Source organism: Balaenoptera ricei, chromosome 2 (assembly GCF_028023285.1).
Source record: "Balaenoptera ricei isolate mBalRic1 chromosome 2, mBalRic1.hap2, whole genome shotgun sequence".
In the NCBI taxonomy this organism is placed as follows: Eukaryota; Metazoa; Chordata; class Mammalia; order Artiodactyla; family Balaenopteridae; genus Balaenoptera; species Balaenoptera ricei.
Genome location: NC_082640.1, coordinates 159,217,008 through 159,239,984, shown reverse-complemented (window position 1 = coordinate 159,239,984; position 22,977 = coordinate 159,217,008). Strand labels below are relative to the sequence as shown.

The 22,977-nt window shown below is 36.3% G+C and overlaps 1 protein-coding gene across 11 annotated transcripts in view; it reads left to right on the top strand.

Annotated features, from left to right (window-relative positions):
* NUMB (NUMB endocytic adaptor protein) overlaps window positions 1-22,977 on the top strand; it is a 183,824-nt gene that overhangs the window by 139,280 nt on the left and 21,567 nt on the right. For 8 of the 11 annotated variants that reach the window (XM_059914582.1, XM_059914592.1, XM_059914587.1 and 5 more), the window contains 2 exons: window positions 7,071-7,145; window positions 12,722-12,754. In XM_059914582.1, the coding sequence (XP_059770565.1) occupies window positions 7,071-7,145; window positions 12,722-12,754 (108 nt within the window). The remainder of the gene's footprint in view (window positions 1-7,070; window positions 7,146-12,721; window positions 12,755-22,977) is intronic. The other 3 variants (XM_059914589.1, XM_059914591.1, XM_059914588.1) reach the window with 1 other exon arrangement.

Below are 22,977 nucleotides of genomic sequence, written 5' to 3'. Positions count from 1 at the left end.
GGCTTAGTTGCTCTGCGGCATGTGGGATCTTCCCGGACCAGGGCTCGAACCCGTGTCTCCTGCATTGACAGGTGGATTCTTAACCACTGCACCACCAGGGAAGCCCAAGATAGATAAACTGAACTTCATCAAAATTGAAAAATTTTATGCATCAAAGGACGTTTTCTTTTGAAGAAAGAAAGTGAAAAGGCAACCCAAAGAATAGCAGAAAATATTTGGAGATCATATATCTAAAGACTAAAACCCAATTTTTAAAATGGGCAAAGGATGTGACTAGGCACTTCTCCAAAGAAGATATACAAATGGCCAATTAGCATATGAAAAGATAGGTGCTCAATATTATTAGTCATTAGGTGCATGCAAATCAAAATCACGAGATATGCTTCACATGTATTAGGTTGGTATAATTTTTTTAAAAGGAAAATAAAGTGCTGATGAGCATATGGAAAAATTGAAACTCTCATACATTTTGATGGGAATGTAAAATGGTGCAACGCTATGGAAAGCTGTTTGGCAGTTCCTCACAAAGCTAAACATATAATTACCCAGTAATTCTACTCCTAGGCATATACCCAAAGAATTGAAAGCAGGGATTCAAACAGATACTTATATGTCAGCATTCATTGCAGCATTATTCATAATAACCAAAAGGTGGAAACAACCCAGGTGTCTTGTCAATAGGTGAATGGATGAACAAAATGTGGTATATACATACAATGGAATATTATTCCACCATTAAAAGGAATGAAGTTTTGATATGTGCTACAACATGGATGAACCTTGAAAACGTTATGCTAAGTGAAATAAGCTATACATGAAAGGACAAATATTGTGATTCCACTTATATGACATATCTAAAATAGGCAATTTCATAGAGACAGGAAGTTGATTAGAGATTACCAGGAGCTGAAGGAAGGGAGAACTTGGGAGTCATTGCTTAATGTTTTCAGCGTTTGTGTTTGGAGTGATGAAAAAGTTCAGGAAAATAGGTAGTGGTAATGGTTGTACAACATCGTGAATATAATAAATACCACTGAACTATACACTTAATAGTTTAAATGGCAAATTTTATGTTATATGTATTTCACCACAATTTAAAAAAATTAATTGATGACTCAGTGGTGTATGTTGAGTGAATTGTATGGTACGTGAATTATATCTCAATCTAAAAAAAAAAAGTCTGTTTCCTAGACACGTGAATGAAACTGTAGATATCAAAGACTAAGAAAATCTTAAAAGCAACCAGAGAGGGAAAGACAAATTATATACAAATAAAAATATAATGAGTTTACACACCTATCAAGAATGGTCAAAATCCAGAACACTGACAACATCAAATGCTGGTTAAAACGTGGAGCAACAGGAACTGTAATTCATTGCTGGTGGGAATGCAAATGGGACAGCCACTTTAGAAGACTTTAGAAGTTTTCTCATAAAACTAAATGTACGGTTACCATATGACCCAGCAATCACACTCAAACCAAATGAGTTGAAAACTTATGTCCACACAAAAACCTGCACACAGACGTTTATAGCCACTTTATTCATAATTGCCAAAACTTGGAAGCAACGAAGATGTCTGTCAGCAGGTGAATGGATAAATAAACTGTGATATGTCCAGACAATGGAACATATGAAAAGACATGGGGAACCTTAAATGCATATTACTAGTGAAAGAAGCCAGCCTGGAAAGGCTACATACTGTATGATTCCAACTCTGTGACAGTTCTGGAGAAGGCCAAACTATGGAGAAAGTAAAAAGATCAGTGCTTGCCAGAGTTTAGGGGAGAAGAAGAGATGAATAGGAGGAACATAAAGGATTTTTAGGACAGTGAAACTATTCTGTATGGTACTACAGTGGTGGATACATGTCATTATACATTTGTCAAAATCCATAGAATTTACAGCACCAAAAGTAAAACCTAATATAGACTGTGGATAAACTATAGGTTTGTTGATTGTAACGAATGTACCACTCTGGTGTGGAATGTGATAGTGGGGGAAGCTGGGGGGGCAGTTCAGAGGGTATATGGGAACTCTGTACTTTTCTGCTCAGTTTTTCTGTGAACCTAAAACTACTCTAAAAAATAAAGTCTATTAAAAGAATATATATTCACAAATATATACATAAATAATGGGTGTAAAACCAGTTCAGAGTAGCAACAAAAATTATTAAATACTTATTCTAGAAAATGTGTATTTGAAGGCTACCTTAAAACTTCAGAGACATAAAAGACTTGAATAAATAGTATTAGATGGAATGGGTCAATATTATGTCAGTTTTTCTCAAATTAACCAGTGAATTTAAGGTAATCTTAATTTAAATCCCAAAGGTTTTATTTGTCAGCAACTGAACAAAATTACTCCAAAGTTGATCCCAAAGAATAAACATGGGAAATAACCAGGAAAATTCTGTGGGATAAAAATTAGCGAAAGTGATTGTGCCAAAGCAGTTGTTAAAATAATGATCAAAATAGCATCTTGTGCCAAAATAGAAAGAAATATTGGTAGAGCAAAATAGAAAATTCAGGATAATATAATTTTTAAAAATACGTATTTGGCATTGAGTCAGTAATCAAGGATAGAGAATAAATTAAAAAACAAAATAACAAATTTTTAAAAATTGATAGTATACATGGCAAGGTACCCAGAATGAGATGTCAGAATTTCTTAAAATGTTAGAACAGCAATGCTGAGAGCTCAATTGCTGAGATTTTACTCTTTCCCAGTACTTGACTTTCTTTACTTATTGGACCAAGAAATTAAGAATATATTATTAGGCTTTGAAGAAAGCCAAGTATCAACATAACATGAAGGAATATTTTCTAGAGCCGAATTCAATCAAAGAATTATTTAAATGGCCATTCATCACTGTCTCCAAGCTGAAAAATACAACTTTCCAGGATTTGAGTGTAATAATATGTAGTATATCACTGTAGCATCTGACTGAATGATGAAAAGCAGTCTTCAGTGACAAAGTGCTCTATTATTTCTGTGTGTGAGCTCAATCTCAACATCTAGAACTAGTTCACAGAGCCACCAAATACTTGACATTTCTGACAGCCTATAATTTTGAATTAAAATTTTTCTAATCTAGACAAGAAAAAGGAACAGAAGGTATCCAAATTGGGAGGGAAGAGGTAAAATTGTCATTATATGCAGATAACATGATACTTTATATACAAAACCCTAAAGACTCCACACAGAAACTATTAGAACTGATAAATGAGTTCAGCAAGGTAGCAGAATGCAAGATTAACATACAGAAATCTGTTCTATTTCTTTACACTAACAGTGAAATATCAGAAAGTGAAAGTTAAAAAAAAAATCCCGTTTAAAATTGCATCAAAAAAGATAAAATACCTGGGAATAAACCTGACTAAGGAGATGAAAAATTTATAGCTGAGAACTATAAAACATTGATGAAGGAAATTGAAGACAATTCAAAGAAATGGAAAGATATCCCATGCTCTTGGATTGAAAGAATTAATATTGTTAAAATGACCATACTACCCAAAGCAATCTACAGATTTAATGTGATCCCTATCAAATTACCCATGACTTTTTCACAGAACTGGAACACATACTCCTAAAATTTATATGGAACCACAAAAGACCCAGAATTGCCAAAGCAATCCTGAGGAAAAAGAACAAAGCTGGAGGCACAACCCCACCCCCCAACTTCAGACAATGCTACAAAGCTACAGTAATCAAAATAATGTGGTATTGGCATGAAATCAGACATATGGATCAGTGGAACAGAATAGAGAGCCCAGAAATAAACACACACACCTATGGTCAATTAATCTTCAACAAAGGAGGCAAGAATACACATTGGAGAAAAGATAGTCTCTTCAGCAAGTGGTGTTGGGAAAGCTGGACAGCTGCGTGTAAGTCAATGAAGTTAGAACACTCCCTCACACCATACGCAAAAATAAACTCAAAATGGCTTAAAGACTTAAATACAAGACATGACACCATAAAACTCCTAGAAGAGAACATAGGCAAAACATCCTCTGACATAAATCGTAGCAATATTCTCTTAGCTCAGTCTCCCAAGGCAAAAGAAATAAAAGCAAAAGTAAACAAATGGGACTTAAACTTAGAAGATTTTGCACAGCAAAGGAAACCATAGACAAAACGAAAAGACAGCCTATGGGCTGGGAGAAAATATTTGCAAACGATGTGATCAACAAGGGCTTAATTTCCAAAATATACAAACAGTTCATACACCTCAATATCAAAAAACAAACAACCCAATCAAAAGATGAGCAGAAGACCTAAATAGACATTACTCCAAAGAAGACATACAGATGGCCAACAGGCACATGAAAAGATGCTCAACATTGCTGATTATTAGAGAAATGCAGATAAAAACTACCATGAGGTATCACCTCACACCAGTCAGAATGGCCGTCATCAAAAAGTCTACAAATAATAAATGCTGGCGAGGGTGTGGAGAAAAGGGAACCCTCCTACACTGTTGGTGGGAATGTAAATTGGTACAGCCACTATGGAGAACAGTATGGAGGTTCCTTAAAAAAGTAAAAATACAGTTACCATATGATCTAGCAATCCCACTCCTGGGCATATATCGGGAGAAAACTGTAATTCAAAAAGATACGTGCAGGGACTTCCCTGGTGGTCCAGTGGTTAACCACTCCATGCTTCCACTACAGGGACACAAGTCCCATCCCTGGTTGGGAAACTAAGATCCCACATGCTGCATGGCGTGGCCAAAAAAAAAACCCCAAAAAGATACATGCACCCCAGTGTTCATAGCAGCACTATTTACAATAGCCAAGACATGGAAGCAACCTAAGTGTCCATCGACAGATGAATGGATAATGGTGATGTGATATATACATACAATGGAATATTACTCAGCCATAAGAAAGAATGAAATAATGCCATTTGCAGCAACATGGATGGACCCAGAGATTTTCATACTAAGTGAAGAAGTCAGACAGGGAAAGACAAATATTATATGATATCACTTATATGTGGAATCTAAAAAAATGATACAAATGAACTTATTCACAAAACAGACTCACAGACATAGAAAATGTACTTACAGTTACCAGGTGGTAAAGGGGAAGGGAGGAATAAATTAGGAGTTTGGGATTAACAGATGCACACTACTATGTATAAAATAGATAACCAACAAGGACCTACTGTATAGCACAGGGAACTATTCAATATCTTGTAATAACCTATAATGGAAAAGAATCTGAAAAGGAATATATATAATATATATTATATATAACTGAATATATATATTATTTGATTCACTTAAAAGTGAGCATTCTTGCTATTTTTTATAATGTTTATTCAAAATTATAGCTGTTACAATTCTTTAATGTCCTTAGTCTATGATCTTTATGATTGATACCTCAGGTATTTTGTTACCTAAAGTCTAACAGTTTCCTAAATTGATTTTAATATGTTGGTTTTATGCATTTATTCAGTATTGAAAAGATAGGGATAAAAATGAAAAATTCAGTATATGAGCATTATAGGCCTGTCCTGGGTCAGGCTGCTTGGGTTTGAGCATTCACTAGCTGAATGGTTTTGGGGAAGTTACTTAAACTCTCCATGCCTGTGTTTCATAGGGCACTGGTTATTGTGCTCATGAATTACTACTGTTTCATCTTCATCCAGGGCCAAATGGTGGGAGATTCAGAGAGGGGGGAAAAAGCAGAAGGGGGGGTGGGGGTGTTGGCTCACCTTCCTGGAATCACAGTCTCTTTAAACAGAGGACAGCTGCCTTTTCTCAGAGGTGCGTGGCTCTTGCAGGTTTCCCTTGCTGCTACCACTGACACCACCACGGAATTTCCTGGGGACTGGGGTGTGAAAGTTCAAAAAAAGATAAATAAAAGGGAAGGGGATTCCTATACTCTCTGAGGATAAGGAGTTACCTTACCTGGTCCTTGGGCCAGAACTAGAGTGCTTTTCCCAGAGTTCTGTCTGTGCCATAGCACTCACTTGGATATCTGACTGTGTTAAGTTCAGGCTGGAGGTACCAAAGGGGAGGAGGGGCAGGGAAGGTAAACTCCCTGCCAGTTCAGAAATACCTTGAATTCTGGTATTCTTCTCTGATTCATCTTATACTCTTTACAGAGAACTCAAATAGGTGCTTCCATGTATTCTGTTCTGGTTTTATGGTTTCATTCAGAGGGTGGGACAGGGTAAAGTATGTCTACTCCATCTTACCCAGAACCAGACTCTAAATTTCCTTTTAAAAGAGAGCACTTGTGATATTGCCATCATCCTTTGTGCTTTCTAACCCAAGACTATTCCCATACTAAGGTACAATTTGAATAATATTACTACCTTGCAAAAACAAACCAAATACAGCTTTATTAGCTCTCCATTGCCTCTAGGATTAAGTACAGACTCATTTCAGTGTTCAAATTCCCCAGCTGCATATACCTCATATTCTTGCCAGACAGGAATATTTGCTGATATATAGTTATTCTATTCTACACCTATAGCTTTTGTTAAATTCTACCTGCCTAAAATAGTTTCCCAACCTTTCCAATATAGCTTCTTCAAGTTCTGCACATCTTCTAAAGCTCAGATGCCCTACCTTCTTAAAATTTTAGTTTTCTGCCCTGTTCTTATGTGCTTCCCATAAAAGGAGTATGTGATCTCTTCAGCCCTTGAGTAACTGTTATTTTTATTTGTACCTTTTCAATACACACACACACACACACACACACACACACACACACATTGTTTTAGGACTATTTTTATGTCTAGGGATATAGTAACTGTGTCTAGCATAGGCTGTTATGCCTCAGATCCAATAGATTCAGGTAACATTTAGTGCTTATCATGTACTTTTTCACCTACTCCTCTATAACAGCTCTTGGAGACCTTTATTCTAAATCTCAGTCACATGAGGACACTGAGGGTAAGTAAAGTAACATTACCTTAACTCTTCTATAATGGCTGTGAGTTTCTTGAGTGCAGGAATTTTAATATTCAATTTTCTACCATGTAATATATACCATATAGTAGCTACTCAGTAAACAGCAATAGCCGTAACTTTTCTCTTCTTTCTACAGTACCTTGGGCATGTAGAAGTTGATGAATCAAGAGGAATGCACATCTGTGAAGATGCTGTAAAAAGATTGAAAGCTGTATGTATTTGATGGTTGCCAGTGTTGATCTATATGCTGTAAATATTTTCTCAAAAGATTTTGCTTAGTAAATTTTAGTGACCCACTATCCAGTAAGAACAGTGTTTCTCTTAAGGCAAAAGATGTGGGCTCATTAATAAAGAGCATTTCATGTTGTCCATCCAAAGGTGTAAGTTACAATGACCAGCTTCTTCAATTTAGGCCAGACATTATCTAAAAGATACTTTTAATTCAGAACCCATATTAAACAAGTGGTATGAATTCTTATAGATGAATAATATTCTAAAACAAGGATAAAACTATTACAGTTAGTCTTTTAACCTAACTGTGACAACTAGGTTATAAATTACTGATTTTAAATCTATAAGAAACAGCTTTCCAGGAAAACGTATAAAATAGAGATATCTGTGTTGACGGCTGGTGAGGTTTACATTTTGGGGAGACTTAATTATCATTACTGCTACTCCCCAGTTTCCTTCTCTATACTCCTCTAACATAAACAATGTATTTCCCTGCCTTTTGCACAAACTTCAGCATACTTGAAATGGAGAGTCCTTTTCCAGGATAAATAATGTCTGTTTTGCCTATTATGCTGTAGAACACATCCCAGGCACATGCCTGTGTATTTAATAAAAGGAGAGAATGAGTTCAGAGTTCATAAAGGTTCAGATTAAAGTGTTAACTTCATATTTTGGATAGGTTTGAAGAATGTTTCTTAAATTCTGACAGCCCTCTTCACAACCTTCTCTCCAATGTGTGGCCTTTCCCCCCTTTGCTGTGAAAGCTTTAAGCATTACTTCTGCATGCCCTTGCCCCAGAACAGCATTAAATACTTGTTGCTTTGGGTTTGCTGGTATGGTGGGCTGCCACAAGTTTGGCTACTAATGAGTGCTTTTTTTCCCCCTCAATTTGCTTAATCAAAACTTTTCTGCTTCTTGGTACATTCTATATGACCTCTTATATACAATTCCTCAATATAAAAGATATAAAATCAAGGAAGCAACCAACTCAGAGAAGTGGATTATGTTTTCGAACAAATGTCTGAATCTATTATAGAAAGGAGAGGAGGAGAAAAATAACTGATTATGGTATGCAAAAAACTAAAAAACAAAACAAAACAATATATAGACACACATACATACCCTTTACTGCAGATTTTGGTCATTTAAATTCTTAAATGTTTGAAGCCCTTCTTAGTCTATCTGTGCTCTCCATTTAATCATCATTAATGTTAAAGGGACTTTATATAATAATTTATAGACTTGCCATGTCTACCTAAATATAGTCCCCAGTTAAACACAGCCTCAGATAATGCAGTTTTCCAGGAAATTTAAAGTCAGTCTCTTATTTAACAAAATAATTCTAAGTTCACTAATAGAATAAGATTTTCTAAGAACATTTTAAAAAGTAATGCAGTGATTTGCCCTACTAGTCATTAAACATCATAATGCTAATAACTGAAAACAACAGATGAATCAGTGAATAGACTAGATAGACCTGAAACAAACCTTAAATAGTTATTAAAATCTTAGAGCCTACATAAACTTAACATTTGGAAGGTCACTGTGGAATGAGCCTTTGGAAAGTCTTAATTCAGCATATGGCTTCACGTTTACTCTCTAAATAAGGAAAAACTAGGGATGGTTTACGTTTGCCCAGAAGATAATTAAGAAGTGGTATTTAGTTGTTTAATGAGCAGTCAGTCCTCTTCACTGTCTAGTTTTCTTTAACCTACTTTTAATTAGAAACCTCTCTTTATTACATAGGTAGTATACGTTCATTCTGTAAAATACAAATGAACAAAAACAGTACATAAAATCTCTTGCAGTCCCAGAGATAGCCACTATTCACTGTCTAGTTTTATTTTTATTTATTTATTTATTTTTTATAAGGGCAGAGTACCTGCCTCTTTTTAAAAATTATTTATTTATTTATTTATTTATTTTTGGCTGCGTTGGGTCTTCATTGCTGTGCCCGGGCCCTCTCTAGTTGCGGCGAGCAGGGGCTACTCTTCGTTGCGGTGCGTGGGCTTCTCATTGCAGTGGCTTCTCTTGTTGCGGAACATGGGCTCTAGGTGTGCGGGCTTCCATAGTTGTGGCACACGGGCTCTAGAGCGCAGGCTCAGTAGTTGTGGCGCATGGGCTTAGTTGCTCCACGGCATGTGGAATCGTCCCAGACCAGGGCTTGAACCTGTGTCCCCTGCATTGGCAGGTGGATTGTTAACCACTGAGCCACCAGGGAAGCCCTGTCTAGTTTTAAAACTGATTTTTTAGTTGAGTGAATTTTTTTGTTTTATTTTACCTTTTGGTTTTTAACCAAGGAAATTGTAAACTATAAGCATGATTATTTGAGATACAGGACTTATTTAAATAATAAAATTATTGAAAAAATGAGTTTTTATCTTTACCAGAAATAGGAACCAAATTGCTGTTTGAAAAATTATATCTATGCCTGGAACAGTGTCTGGCACATAGTAGCCACTCAAAAAATATTTCTGGAATAAATATACAGAAAACAATTCAGTCCTCAATATGGGGTCAAATTGAATTTCGTAGTAATCATCATAACAATATGTTATATTTAAAGTTTAAAGTTTATGAAACCCTTTTGCATATCTCTAAAAGATCCTTATTTCCCTGTGGTCTCTTACAACTAAAATGAAATTGTGCATGTTTGGATTGCTTTTCTGGACATACTTAAACTTTTGAACTTTGAAGGAAGATTGACCACTTCTGACTTTTGATTCAAGAAGTTCTTTAAAATTTTTCTGACTAACCCTACCCAGAAGACTTGGAGCAAGTGTTGTATAATAATTTTGCACAGGCAAACAGGTATTTTTAAAAATAAGATTGAAGTTTTGGGAGACTAGTGCCATTTTCCTATTTATTATACTCACTGAAACTTCCCCTTCTATTAATACCCTTTCTAATGCTGTATGAAAAAGGCTGCAGAAAGTTGGAAGTCTTCAGATGTTGTTCATCTCAGATCATGTTAGTCCACAAAAATTCATGCTTTTTGTCTTCTTTTCATATTTTTACTATACAGAAATTTGTAGATGCCTTTTTCCCTTCTTTTACCGAACATTCATCTAACAAACATGTATAATCTACTGTGCCAGATGCTTATATTGTGCCAAAAGCTATGTGTCTGGAGATGTTTGTTTATTTTCATAGATGATAAATATTCCTCTTATCGTTTCAAATAAATGGAAGCAAATGTAAAAATGTACAGACCTACAGATTAAAGAAGAAATAGCATGTCTGGAACAAGTTTGAATGCCAAAAAAGTTTTAAAATTTAAAGAATTATGTAGCTCAGATGTAGCAGTTAAATAGGAAAACAAACATCTTAAACCTATCACTCAAATGATCTTTGAACTAAAAATGTAACATTCTAGCGCTTTTTAAATTTGTGTGGGCTTGAAGAAGCAGGATAATTTGCAAGTACAGTTTTTTTTTTTTTCCTTCCAAGTAGTCCCTTACAATTTAGGATTACTTTAACTTCAGTTAGAAGTTATCAGCATACTTAATATTTTCAAATGAAAAGGTATTGTAACTAAACAACATATGCTTCTCAGAGCATAAATATGTTTAATTTTTTTTTACTTTATATGTATAAAGTTAGTTACAGTTATTTGCAATTCATTTACTTTGTGGCGTAATTTTACCAGTTAGCCACTTAGGGACTTAGATTATATAGGATAAATGACAGAAATGACTATAGCCCATTTTCAGTGCCTTAATGGCAGAGTTAGTTGCAGGGGGAGGAGTACTGTCATTTATCAATCTATTTTGTAAAAAGTGTATTGGGCCTTAGGTTATCTTGCTTGATACTGGTGCACGATGCCTTTCCTTTTAAAATGTCTTTTCTTCCCATTATCTCTGTAAGTGTCTCTCCCTCTCTGTCTTGGTTTTAGACTAGTTTCATTACACTACCAGTTTCTAATATGTTGATTTTTTATTCGCTATTTGATAAATTTGTTTTAATGTATGTTCTTGTTTTAGCAGGTAAAAGAATCATAATTTTTTTTAAATTACTATTATTCTCTAATAACTGTCTTTTGATGCATTTTGCACGTCAACTTTTTTCATTAACATCTGAGGTCTTTTATAAATAGAAGGCAAACTCCATGTTTAACAGGAGCTTTTCTGGGAGCTAAATTAAATATTAACGAATCTCCTTCCCGCATCTTCCTATCCCTAAAGAATGGTGAATCTTTTAACTTGGGCTGCATCTTTTAAAAGCTGGTGGTTACCTAAAAGTCTAACGAAACTAGGGTCACCAAACTTGGCAGCAGAAATAAGCTTAGTCTTATTGTGATAACTATCCCAATTACCTTATTATATTTCTAGCTTAAGTTCAAAACATTTTGTGGATATATTTGATGCTGTTTGTGATTTTCAAAACCTAGAGAAAAAACAAACCATTCAGTGTTTGAGAGTATTGAATGAGTTTTATGAGTCAAATTTCTGTAGAGTTGTCTTTTCTAGACATTTATTCACTATTAATAATGGATTATAAAAGGTAAAGGCTTAAAGTATAGTTCAACCAAAACTAGGAAAGGTTAAAGTTAAGCTAGCTTGGGTGAGTTAGAACTCATCTACTTCGCGTAAGTTCTTCAGATTTTAAATGGTGGCCAGTTTTCAAAATTTGTATATGCTTAAAAATTGGTGCTGGGACCACAGACAGTTGTGTCTCTCTTACCTACGTAGTTTTAGAATTGTATACTTATAACTGTCAGTACAAATTTCTTTCTTCTAAAACAGTAGCATTTAAAAAGAAAGCAACCCTATTCTTCAAATTTTAGTTGTAGTTAACAGATGTGGTTTGGTTCTCAAATGTATTAGTTTTCTCAGCTCCAGTGAAAGCATTGGCCATGTGTTCTTTATAGATGATTTATTCTGTGTTTGAAATAGAACATATCTATTATTTCCCCACGATTGCTATGGAATCGATCAGCACACACATACATACAAACCTATCCTAATGCATAAGTAAGAATTCTCTAAGTGACATCTTGAACTCAGCAAGAAAAAGTCTGACAAGGACCCTCCCTTCACACTCATAATTTAAGTGTAGCATTTTTTAATGTTACTTTGTGATCATTTGAGTGTGGACTGGTTTTTTCATTCGTGACTTCCACATATTTGACCACTGATTTTAAATTGAAAAATGTATGTGAACCAATCAATTTACCACTCACTATTATGAAAATTTAAATGCAAATCTCACAAACCAGTATGTCCTAGTCTTTTTCTCTGCTGCCAAATTTGAATAATCTCTGTTTTAAAAGTCAGTAGAGAACGCTAAAGTAACTAGTTGCTCTGCATGGATACAGGTTCTGATTTCTTCTCCTTCTGCGGATTCTTAGGCCATACAGTATGTTTCGCTGCGTTATCATGCACCCTTCCTTTTTCCCTGTCACTCCTGGTATGGATAACTCTTTAAAACTCTCACTCCCTTCCCCTTCTCCTACTTTGCCCTTCACCCAACCTCTGTATGTGCTTATTGCTGTGAAACCCTGGGACATTTAGCCCATACAATAATAGCGCTCGACTTGTCCCCCTGTTCCTCCAGGAAAGGAAGTTCTTCAAAGGCTTCTTTGGAAAAGTAAGTTTGATGCCACATTCATGCTTGCTTTATAAGGAGTTACACCCCTAGTATAGCACTGACACATTTTTTGAAAAAGAAGTACAGCTTTGGTTTCTTTGTAATACAGGAATTGATTTGACTAAGTATGGAAATTAATGAATTGGAAAGCTGCTATCTATGATATTACCTGTATGTCTGTTGATACTAAATCTGATGATTCCTAGGAAAGTCCAATAAATAAATCAAGTAGGTTAGAAAAGAATTGCTTCCTCAAGACTAGGTGTTAAAATAAATTTAATTTGATCTTGCAAAATTGTTCATATTAGCATATTTGTTGAGTTTTTTAACAAGTAAGTTTTACTTAGTGTTCAATATTGACAGAGAAGTGGGAAGAAATACTAAATTCAAGTGAAAATTAAATGTATCCCAAATTTTACATTCATTGCTATTACTTTTTTTCAATCTAAGTTAAATTTCAGGTGAAGTAAGTGAAAGTACATAAACTTATCTTTGGGGATCCTATGCTTTTTAACCTGGGATGGTAACCTAAGAAAAACTATCTTAATTAGTAGTCTACCAAATGTCTGTCATATGTGGAATGTTCTTTATGTAGATGCTTTTCAAAGAATACTTGTTCAATGTTCAGATTTCCTTAGAATTAAGAATATATAGGATGGGACTTCCCTGGTGGCGCAGTGGTTAAGAATCCGTCTGCCAATGCAGGAGACATGGGTTCAATCCCTGGTCCAGGAAGGTCCCACATGCCGCGGAGCAACTAAGCCCGTGTACCACAACTACTGAAGCCCACGCGCCTAAAGCCCGTGCTCCGCAACAAGAGAAGCCACTGCAATGAGAAGCCTGCGCACCGCAACGAAGAGTAGCCCTCACTCAACGCAACTACAGAAAGCCCACGTGCAGCAACAAAGATCCAACACAACCAAAAATAAAATAAATAAAAATAAAAAAAATATATATATATAGGATGACAGTACAGAAATAGATAAATACATTTCTAACATTTTTGAGTAAGTGCTACGAAATAAGTCAGACTGAGACAGTATAAGAAAAAACTACTGTCACTGTATAACTGAGTGTACATTACTAAAAGTTTATGTGAATATGAAAATCCCATCACAGTTCGTTTTTCACTGGGTGGTTTTTTTACTTTAAAGGACGATTTTTTTTTTTCTGGCCCTGCCATGTGCCATGCGAGATCTTAGTTCCCTGACCAGGGATCAAACCCGTGCCCCCTGCAGTGGAAGCTCGGAGTCTTAACCACTGGACCTCCAGGGAAGTCCCTAAAGAACAATTTTTAAAAATTATTAGTTTCCACTTTCTTCTCAATTAAATATTTTAGTTGTAACCCATTTTTTTTTTTTTTACATGTTCTGGTTTAGGTCACCTTTATATTAATGTAAACAAATTTGAAGGATTTTAGATTGAATGGTTTAATTCAGTAACTTCTGTCAATCTGAAATAAAAAGTCGTATAATTTACCCACACATGTCACAATAAAATTTTTTAGTAGATATTTTGAGCCTGAGTCAAATTAACAGGTCCGTAGAATGTGGGATCTATATCTACAAAGAATAAATCCTATAGACATTTGCATCATTATAAATAGACACTATAATTGTTAAGCAGATTTTTTTGGTGGAGCATTTATTCTTTCCTAAATAGAATTTCTCAAAGCAATTTCGCATCTCCCCAATTACAATACAATTTTAATTATCTTCTAAGTGATCAGTTTTTAATATGTCAACTTTAGTAAAACAGTCTTTCTTGTCCATGAAGGCTAGGTAGAGAAAGCTAAAGGAGAAAATATTGATTTGGTTTATAGAAAAAACATGTTAAAGTATATTTTTTAAAAGGTTATAACATGATGTTAAAGAACAAAGATACCTCGCACTTGAGAATCAGCTCCAAGGTGGCAATATTCATTGCTATAAATAATGGGGTCATTGTGCATCTACAGTGTCACCAAACTGGGTCACACTGTGCTTCTTAGCTGTTTTCACTGCATTTTGCTACATGGCAAATCTATATGGTATGAGAAAGAAAACTATGAATTATCTCAATCCTTACAGTAACCCTGAAATTATTATTTTCCCCTGTTTTACAGTGAGAAAACTAAAGTTTACAGAGGTTAAGGGACCTGCCTGAATCCACAGATACAATAAGTGGTAGAATCTAGGATTTGAACCCAGATAATCTGATTCCAGAGTCTACACTCTTAATCACTATGCTATACAATCACTCAGTTTTCAGATTATTTACAAGCAAAGTTTAAAAGATTTAACCTTAAAAGATGCTAGTAAATAAAGAGCTTCCTGGAAACTCATTTTTACTTTCTAACTTTCTTCTTTAAAGGTAGTAATTTTTTTAAAAAATTTATTTATTTATTCACTTTGGCTGTGCCGGGTCTTAGTTGCGGCATGCGGGATCTTTAGCTTCGGCATGCAGACTTCTTATTTGCGGCGTGCCTGTGGTATCTAGTTCCCCGACCAGGGAATGTACCCGGGCCCCCTGCACTGGGAGCGCGGAGTCTTACCCACTGGACCACCGGGGAAGTCCCTAAAGGTAGTAATTTAATTTTGGATTTTTGTCTCTTGTCAATTTACTTTGTTACTAGTTAATGCTTTAAAGAATCTTTTTCAGTGGTTCAGACTAACATTTTATTTATTTAGAGATGTTTAAATCATACTAGTGAGATTTTCTTAAAAGATACTGATTGATCCCATAATGTGAACAAATATGAACCTCAGAATTTTTTTTTCTTCCAGTTTTATTGAGATATAATTGACTACAGCACTGTATAAGTTTAAGGTGTACAGCATAATGATTTGACTTCATACATCATGAAATGATTACTGCAATAAGTTTAGTGAACAACTCTCATCTCACAGAGATATAATACAGAATTCTTATGTTATTGTGGGGAGAATTCTTTTTATGGCCAGGCAGTTTTATTCGTATGTACAATTTTTTTAATTACAGTAAGTCATTCAAAGAGTTTGGAAAATCAAGGGAGAAAAAACCATCACCTATAACTTTCCAGAAATGTGCTTTTAAGTGAAAAACTTTTCTTTAATTTGGAGCCTTTTAAACCTTTCAAGTTGCCATCATTCAACTCACATTCACACTAATCTACAAGAAGTAGTCTGGTGAAAGAGATTTGGTTTGTTGAGTTTGCTAGGTCAATTGTGTTTTGATGAAAGCTAAAAATGAAGAATCTCATAGGGAGTTTTTATCTAGTAGAGTTCCTCATAAATTTTGATACTTTCTTAGCCTTCTTATCATGTATGGTTTAATGGTCCAGGATAAAGAGAACAACAGTTACCAAGTGTTTCCATCAAACACATTTGGAGAAAAGTAGGTAGATGGGAGAATTATTAGCCCTGATTCTGAATTTGTAAATCATGGCCAGGAGAACTGCTGCTGCTTTTCCCTAAGTTGCATCCTGGACCTGACCACCCTGTCCTATTCCTGTCAGGGGCCTGACCTCCCTGTTCCTCCAGCAAATGGGAGCAGTACCTTCAGAAGCTTTAGCAGTGAAGAACAGATAAACCTGGGTGTGTTACAGGGCTGTATTATTAACCCGTTGTAAGATTACACACATCTTAAAAGAGAAGGAAAAAAAAACCTGAGGCTCTGAAATACCTTTTTCTAAACTTAGCTACATTAAATTGCTCATTTTTTTAGGAAAGTCAAGAATGTACTCAGCTTTTTAGGAAGTATTACATACAACTTCTAGTGTATTTGGCCATACTCGGCAAATATTTTATTACCAAGCAATTACGTGACACTTAACATTTGAAAAGGATATTAAAATTTTAATGTATTTGGGGAAACTCATGAGCTAAGTAATCTATATTACCATTTTATGAGGAACTGACTGAACACAGAGATATAAAATGTTTTTGGGCCACCCTATTAGGTCTCTTTTTAAAGCCATTGTATTAGAAAAATTCAGTTCAGTCTACCTCCTGTGAGTCTTTCTCCTGGGTGTGTCCTTTACTACTGACACAAAACACTTTACTTCTAGTCATCAAATGTGTAGAGATTTTTTTCCCTAACCAAACAATTCTCTGTGACACCAGCTAGGTGTCCTACAATTTAACTCAATTCTAACACTATCTACTTGGAGATAGTGTCAGATCCCACAGATTTAAAGACTCAGTCTCACAAGACTGCTCCCACCCACTTCAGATGCCAATTGCAATTGTAGGTCCCCAGGTTACCCATAATAACGTCTGTCTAATTTGGCTACAAATTGGAGGTTCCCATGACCTCCTCCTCAGGTTTGATTAATTTGCTAGAACAGCTCACAGAACTCAAGGAAACACTTAATGTTTACCAGTTTATTAAAGGATATGATAAAGGATACAGGTGAAGAGCCAGATGAAGAGATACATAGGGTGAAGTCTGGGAGTGTCCCAAGGGCAGGAGCTTCTGTCCCTGTAAAATTGGAGTGTGTCACCTTCTCCATGTGGATGTGTTTGCCAACCTGGAAGTTCTCTGAACCTGGTACTATTGGGATTTTGTGGTGGCTTCCTCACGTAGGCTTGATAGATTATTTATTCCAATTCCAGCTCCTCTTCCCTCTCTAGAGGATAGGGGTTAAGGCTGAAAATCCTAAGCTTCTCATCATGGCTTGGTCGTTCTGGCAACAAGCCCTCATCCAGGAGCCCACCCAGGGTTGTCTCATTAAACAAAAGATGCCCCTCACTTAGGAATTTACAAGGGTTTTCAGAGCCCTGGGTCAGGGATGGGGTCCAAGACCAAATATCAGGACAAGAGATGCTCTTTGTGTTCTTATCACTTAGGAAATTACAAGGATTTCAGGAGGTCTGTGCCAGGAACCAGGGACAGAGACCAGTATATATTTTCTACTATCTCATAGCCATCTACTTGTATTTATGTAGTACTTTATAGTTTGTGATGTGTTTTGACCTACTTTCTAACTTGTTACTCACAACAGCTCACTGAATTAGACGTGATAGTTCATGAAACTACATTTTACAAATGAATAAACAAGCTCAAAGAGGTCCACCCAGCTAGTAGTAAATGGCAGTGCCTACCCTGAAACCAAAGTTTTCTGAAACTTAGTGCAGAGTTCTTTCACCTACCCTGTGTTGTTCTGTCCTTCAAAAGCGTTGGCCTCTGCTTTCCTCGGATAGGCTTTAATTATAGTGAATGGAGAAGTGTCAAATGCAGGGGGCACTAGACAGCTCAAGGGCCTGAATGCTTCCCACAAACATGCATTGTATGGCCTGCGCACAGTTCATAAATTTGGATTCGTTGCTAATATTTCAAACATTGAAAGTTTTCACATCAAAACTATTACATCTATCTTAAGAATGGAAGATCTGGCAAAACGGCATGCTTTGTATGCAGCACCAGTGGCTTGAGCTGAGTACCAGTTGTGCCCTTTGGTTGCCTGTTTGCCACATCCCTGCAACTCCCTGTGGTCCCTACATTCAGCCTGCTTCACTCATTTTGTTACCGCTTTTATCTGTAGGTGTTTGAGTTTGTGAACTCCTCCCTGGGCTATTATTTGATTGTGGTGTGTGGGGGGGTGGCGCCTGTTAACCACTTCTAACTGCATAAAAAGCACCAAAAATATTATAATATTTGTTTTAACAGATACTGTTAATGTACTGCCAGATATAATTTTTCAAGTTTTGATGCTGTTACAGTTGTTAAATGGCATCATTAGAAATGGATATGTTTTAGAGAATACATAGTTGAAAAGTAATGCAGGGTTATATTGTTTTCAACTAATTATCAAGAGTAAAACATTTCATGGTATTTATGACCACTGTTAAGTCAGTGTACTCACATCTACATTCTAATTAGATTTCCTAAATTTTCTCCTCAATGGCAAATTGTACTTAGTGCTTATCTTCACTCTGGATCCTTTCCTTTACACGTGAGGAAATATCACTTGCTGCCTCTTTCCTTTTCTTCCTTTCTGTTTTTTAAATTCTCATGCCCTTTCTTCTATAAATTTTACCTTCTTTTGTATTTTATTAGGTGCATCTTTTAGGATTTGGTTTATTTATCCTTTTGAAGTGCAATATAACAAATTTCTGAAGAAGAAAAAAGACAATCCCAAGAGTACTCAGAAGATTTCCATTGATCCTTGGTTTCAGTATTTCCTGTGACATGATCAACTAATATGTCAAAGCCCTGGCCATTGATCTTTTCTAGATTTAAAAAAAATTCATTAACCTTTGGAGTTACCTTTTTTATTTGTATTCATGAAGACTTAGTGGTTCTCAAGCCTCAGGTCACAGTGTCTAAAACATACTAGGGACTGTGCTAGGCTATCCAGATCAAAGATGAGCAGACAATCTCCATTTTTTAAGTCCAGTTTACTCTCATTTTCAGATGACTATTTGACTCCTCCTTCCTTTTCCTTAAACCTCCAGAATTTCTTACTCTGTTCTCTCTTTCAGTTGATGACCTTGCTTCCTACTTCACTGAAAAAATAGAATCAACCAGAAGAGAACTCTCGAACATGACACCACATCTACTCACCTACGTGAATCTGTGCATATATACTCTGCTTTCCCTCCTATTCAAGGGATGAACTGTCTGTGCTCCTAGCTGAGGCCAACTCCTCCGCAAGATTCTTACACTAGCTCTTACTCATTCCAGTAATGCTAACCCCCTCCTCCATAAGCAGTTTTTCTTTCTCTAGTGGATCATCCATTAGCATTAAAACAAACCATCTTTCTAAAAAAAGGTTTCTTCTTGGTGCCTTCAGTTTCTGCTCTCCTTTCCCCTATTAAACTCATTTAATCAGACTTTTATTTACTCAACCTATCAGCAGCATTTGGTGTAGCAGCCAAATCCCTCCCGCTCCTCGAAACAGTCTATTCATTTGGAGTTCAGGTGTCATACTCTCTTGATTTTCCCTTGTGTTGATGCCTACTTCTTAGTCTGTGGACTGTTCTCTACCTACACTTCTCCCTTGATGATCTCATCCAGTGTCATGGATTTAAATACCATCTCTATGCTGATGATTTTGAAAGTTCTGTCTCCAGACATCTGCCCTGAACTCCATAGTGGTACTTCCATCTTAGAAGCAGTATAGCATAGGGGTCAAGGACACAGGCTGGGGATCTGGATTAATTGTATTTAATCCTGGCTCAGCCACTTATTAGCTTTGTGACCTTGGGAGAGGTTCTTAACCATTCTGTACCTCAGCTTCCCCACTTATAAAAAAAGGATAATACTAATTCCAGCTTCATGTGATTCTTGTGAAGATTAAATGAGTAAATATAAGCAAAGTGTACAGAATAGCCTGTCATATGAATGTGTCAGTATCATCATCATCATTCAGCATTTCACACTAACGTGTCACAGACCAAATTCCGAAACGCTCTCCCACATTACTCTTCCCTAGTCTTTCCCATCCCAGGCCATGTGCTTTAGCCACAAATCCTGGATCTGATCTTGACTCCTCTCTTTCTCTTTTACCCTGTATCCATCCCATCAACAGTTCCTGTCTCACTACCCTCCACCACTACTGCCGTGGTCCAAGCCATCTTCTCCGCTCACCTGAATCATTGCATTAATGTTCTACACAATCTGCTTTCATTATTGTCACCCTGCCATCTGTTCTCAGGATATCAGTCGGAGTGATCTTTTTAAGACAGAGGTCTGATTGTGTTGCTCCACTGCCCTAGATCCTCCAGTAGCTTCCTGACCTACTCAGGGTAAAAACCAGTCTTTTAGGCCTAGCAGGCCATTATACATGCATTATCTCTGTCCCTTTTCCTATCTTCTCCTATTCTTGCTTCCTGTGTTCCAGCCACACTAGCCTCCTTGCTGTTCCCTGAGCATACCAGGTATGCTTCCACCTCAGGACCTTTGCACTTACTGTAACCTCTAATCTGGAACACACATCATCCAGATATATGCATGGCTCACTTCCTCATCTCTTCCCATTTGTTCAAAAGCCCCATTTTCACTGAGGCAATCACTGAGAGAACCTTATTTTAAATTTCAAATACCACCCTCCTCCATATACAAACACTCACTATTCCCCTTCCTAGCTCTATTTTCCTCTGATAGGGGTAATCACCATTTGTCATAGCATACATTTTACTTATTTGTTTTTTTTTATCTCTTCCTCACTAAAACATAAACATTTTGTGGACAGAGATCTTCACCTAATTTTGTTCACTGCTGAATCTTCAATGCCTAGAATAATTTGTGGTCCATAGTAGCTGCTCCAAAATGTCTGAGTTAGTGAATGACAAATGCAGTGCTTTCAAGTTCACCCTGTAGTGGGAAAAACCAGACAGGTAAAAAAAGGTAGTTAACAAATTGTGTAACAATAATAGGTACTACTGGAGCAGAGAGGGACAGTGAATGTTGGAGATTGTGATTAAGGCTTCTGAGAGGAGATGATACCTGAGGCTGAGACTTAAAACTATGACTTCCAGTTAAACTAAGTTAGAGGAAAAAGGCATAGAAGGAACAGCATTAACAGGGCCACTGGGGCGACAGAGAACCTGCTCCAGCTCATTCACTTATTCAACCTAGGGATATACAGAAGGAGACAGAAGATAAGATCCAAGTTTATGGTATGGATGAAAGATGGTGGGGAAATCATTCACTGTGAGAAGAGGTATGATGAATTTGGTTTTGGACAGGTTGAATTTGAGGTCCCTGTGGAATTTTCACTCTTTCTCTTATATGCATTTGAAACTTAATATGAACTTAATGAACTTAATATGAACTTAAATGAACTTAATATTAGAATAATTTCTGTTCTAGGTTCCCTCCTCCTCTCAATTAAAAGTGATTTGTAAACTAGAAGAGCTAAGTAGCCTCCAAAAATCTCGCCTTTGTTGTTTGGTTCATGACGTGCTATTATCCTTATTTTCTCGAAAGCCTTTAAAGGCCCTTCTCACTTAAGAAAGTGCAGGTTAAAAGTTACTGTACTTTTAAGGAAGCAGCCATTGGAGATAGTACCAGTCTCAAATCCTACAGAAAGTTGTGTTTCTCTGAGGTACATACTGTATCTTGGAATTATAAGACAAAATTTGTTCATTACACAGTTCTATTCAGAAATTCAAATGTCATCAAATGATAGATTTGAAGGCCCTCTCAGATTAAAAAAGAAGAAGAAGCAAAGTTTCCTGTTAAGGAAGTCTCTCATTCACTCATTACAAGACACACCGTGTCATGGTTGCCTACTAATATATCATTATTACTCCATAATGACTGGGTTATCTCTGTGTGTAGGTGTGACAGAAAGACTGACCAGAGATTCTTTACATATTGGGTACCCTTGAAGACCTCTTTGGTGTGTAGCAGAAAGAGCTTTGCACAATAGAATGGCAAATCACCGTTGCTCAGAAAGAGTGACTTGCTCTACCCTTCCTGCCCAAATTTGTCTGTTTGCTGCTGTTGATTCTTAACATTTCATAGCTATGCCAAATTATGCTTCTGTGTGTCTTTAGCATTTCTTTGCTTTGGCTTACATAACACCTTTTTGCTCTTGTCTATCATATGCCCAGCACAATTGTCTTGCCTCCAAATATCACTTCTATTTATGTTGATTAATTGTGTGTTCTTATCTCACTGGTGGCCTTGGGAATCATAGAACTTTAGAGTTGGACTGCGCCTGAGTTCGGGTCTCAGTTTAAAATAATAGGATATAAGCACATTTGTTCAAAAAAAGAAAAGAAATAGAATTCAGGGACAATTCCAAACAGTTCTAGTATTTCAGTATAATGAATTGTCTTTCCAAAACAGGTTTAATCACTTTCCAGGGATTATGATGATTTATATCAGAGGTCATCAAATTATGGCCCACTACCTATTTTTATAAATAAAGTTGTATTGGAACAAATCCATGTCCATTTGTTTACATATTGTCTATGGCTGCTTTTGTGCAGCAGGGCAGAGTTGGGTAGTTGTGACATAGACTGTATGGCCTGCGAAGCCCTAAATATTTGATATCTGGTCCTTCACAGAAAAAGTTTTCCAATCCATGATTTAAACAGTTTAGAAACATACTTCTCCAACTGGAAATCCGAAGTACTTCCCCTGATAACAATATGTAAAACAAGAGTGACTGTGAGGATCTGTCAGCATACTGAGAACACTACCAACTTGTGATCTCCATCCATTTAAAAAAATTTTTAAGTGGTGTCTACTAAAAAAACAAAAAACAAAACAAACAAAAAAACCCCTGGAGATTAATAGGTAGGTAGATG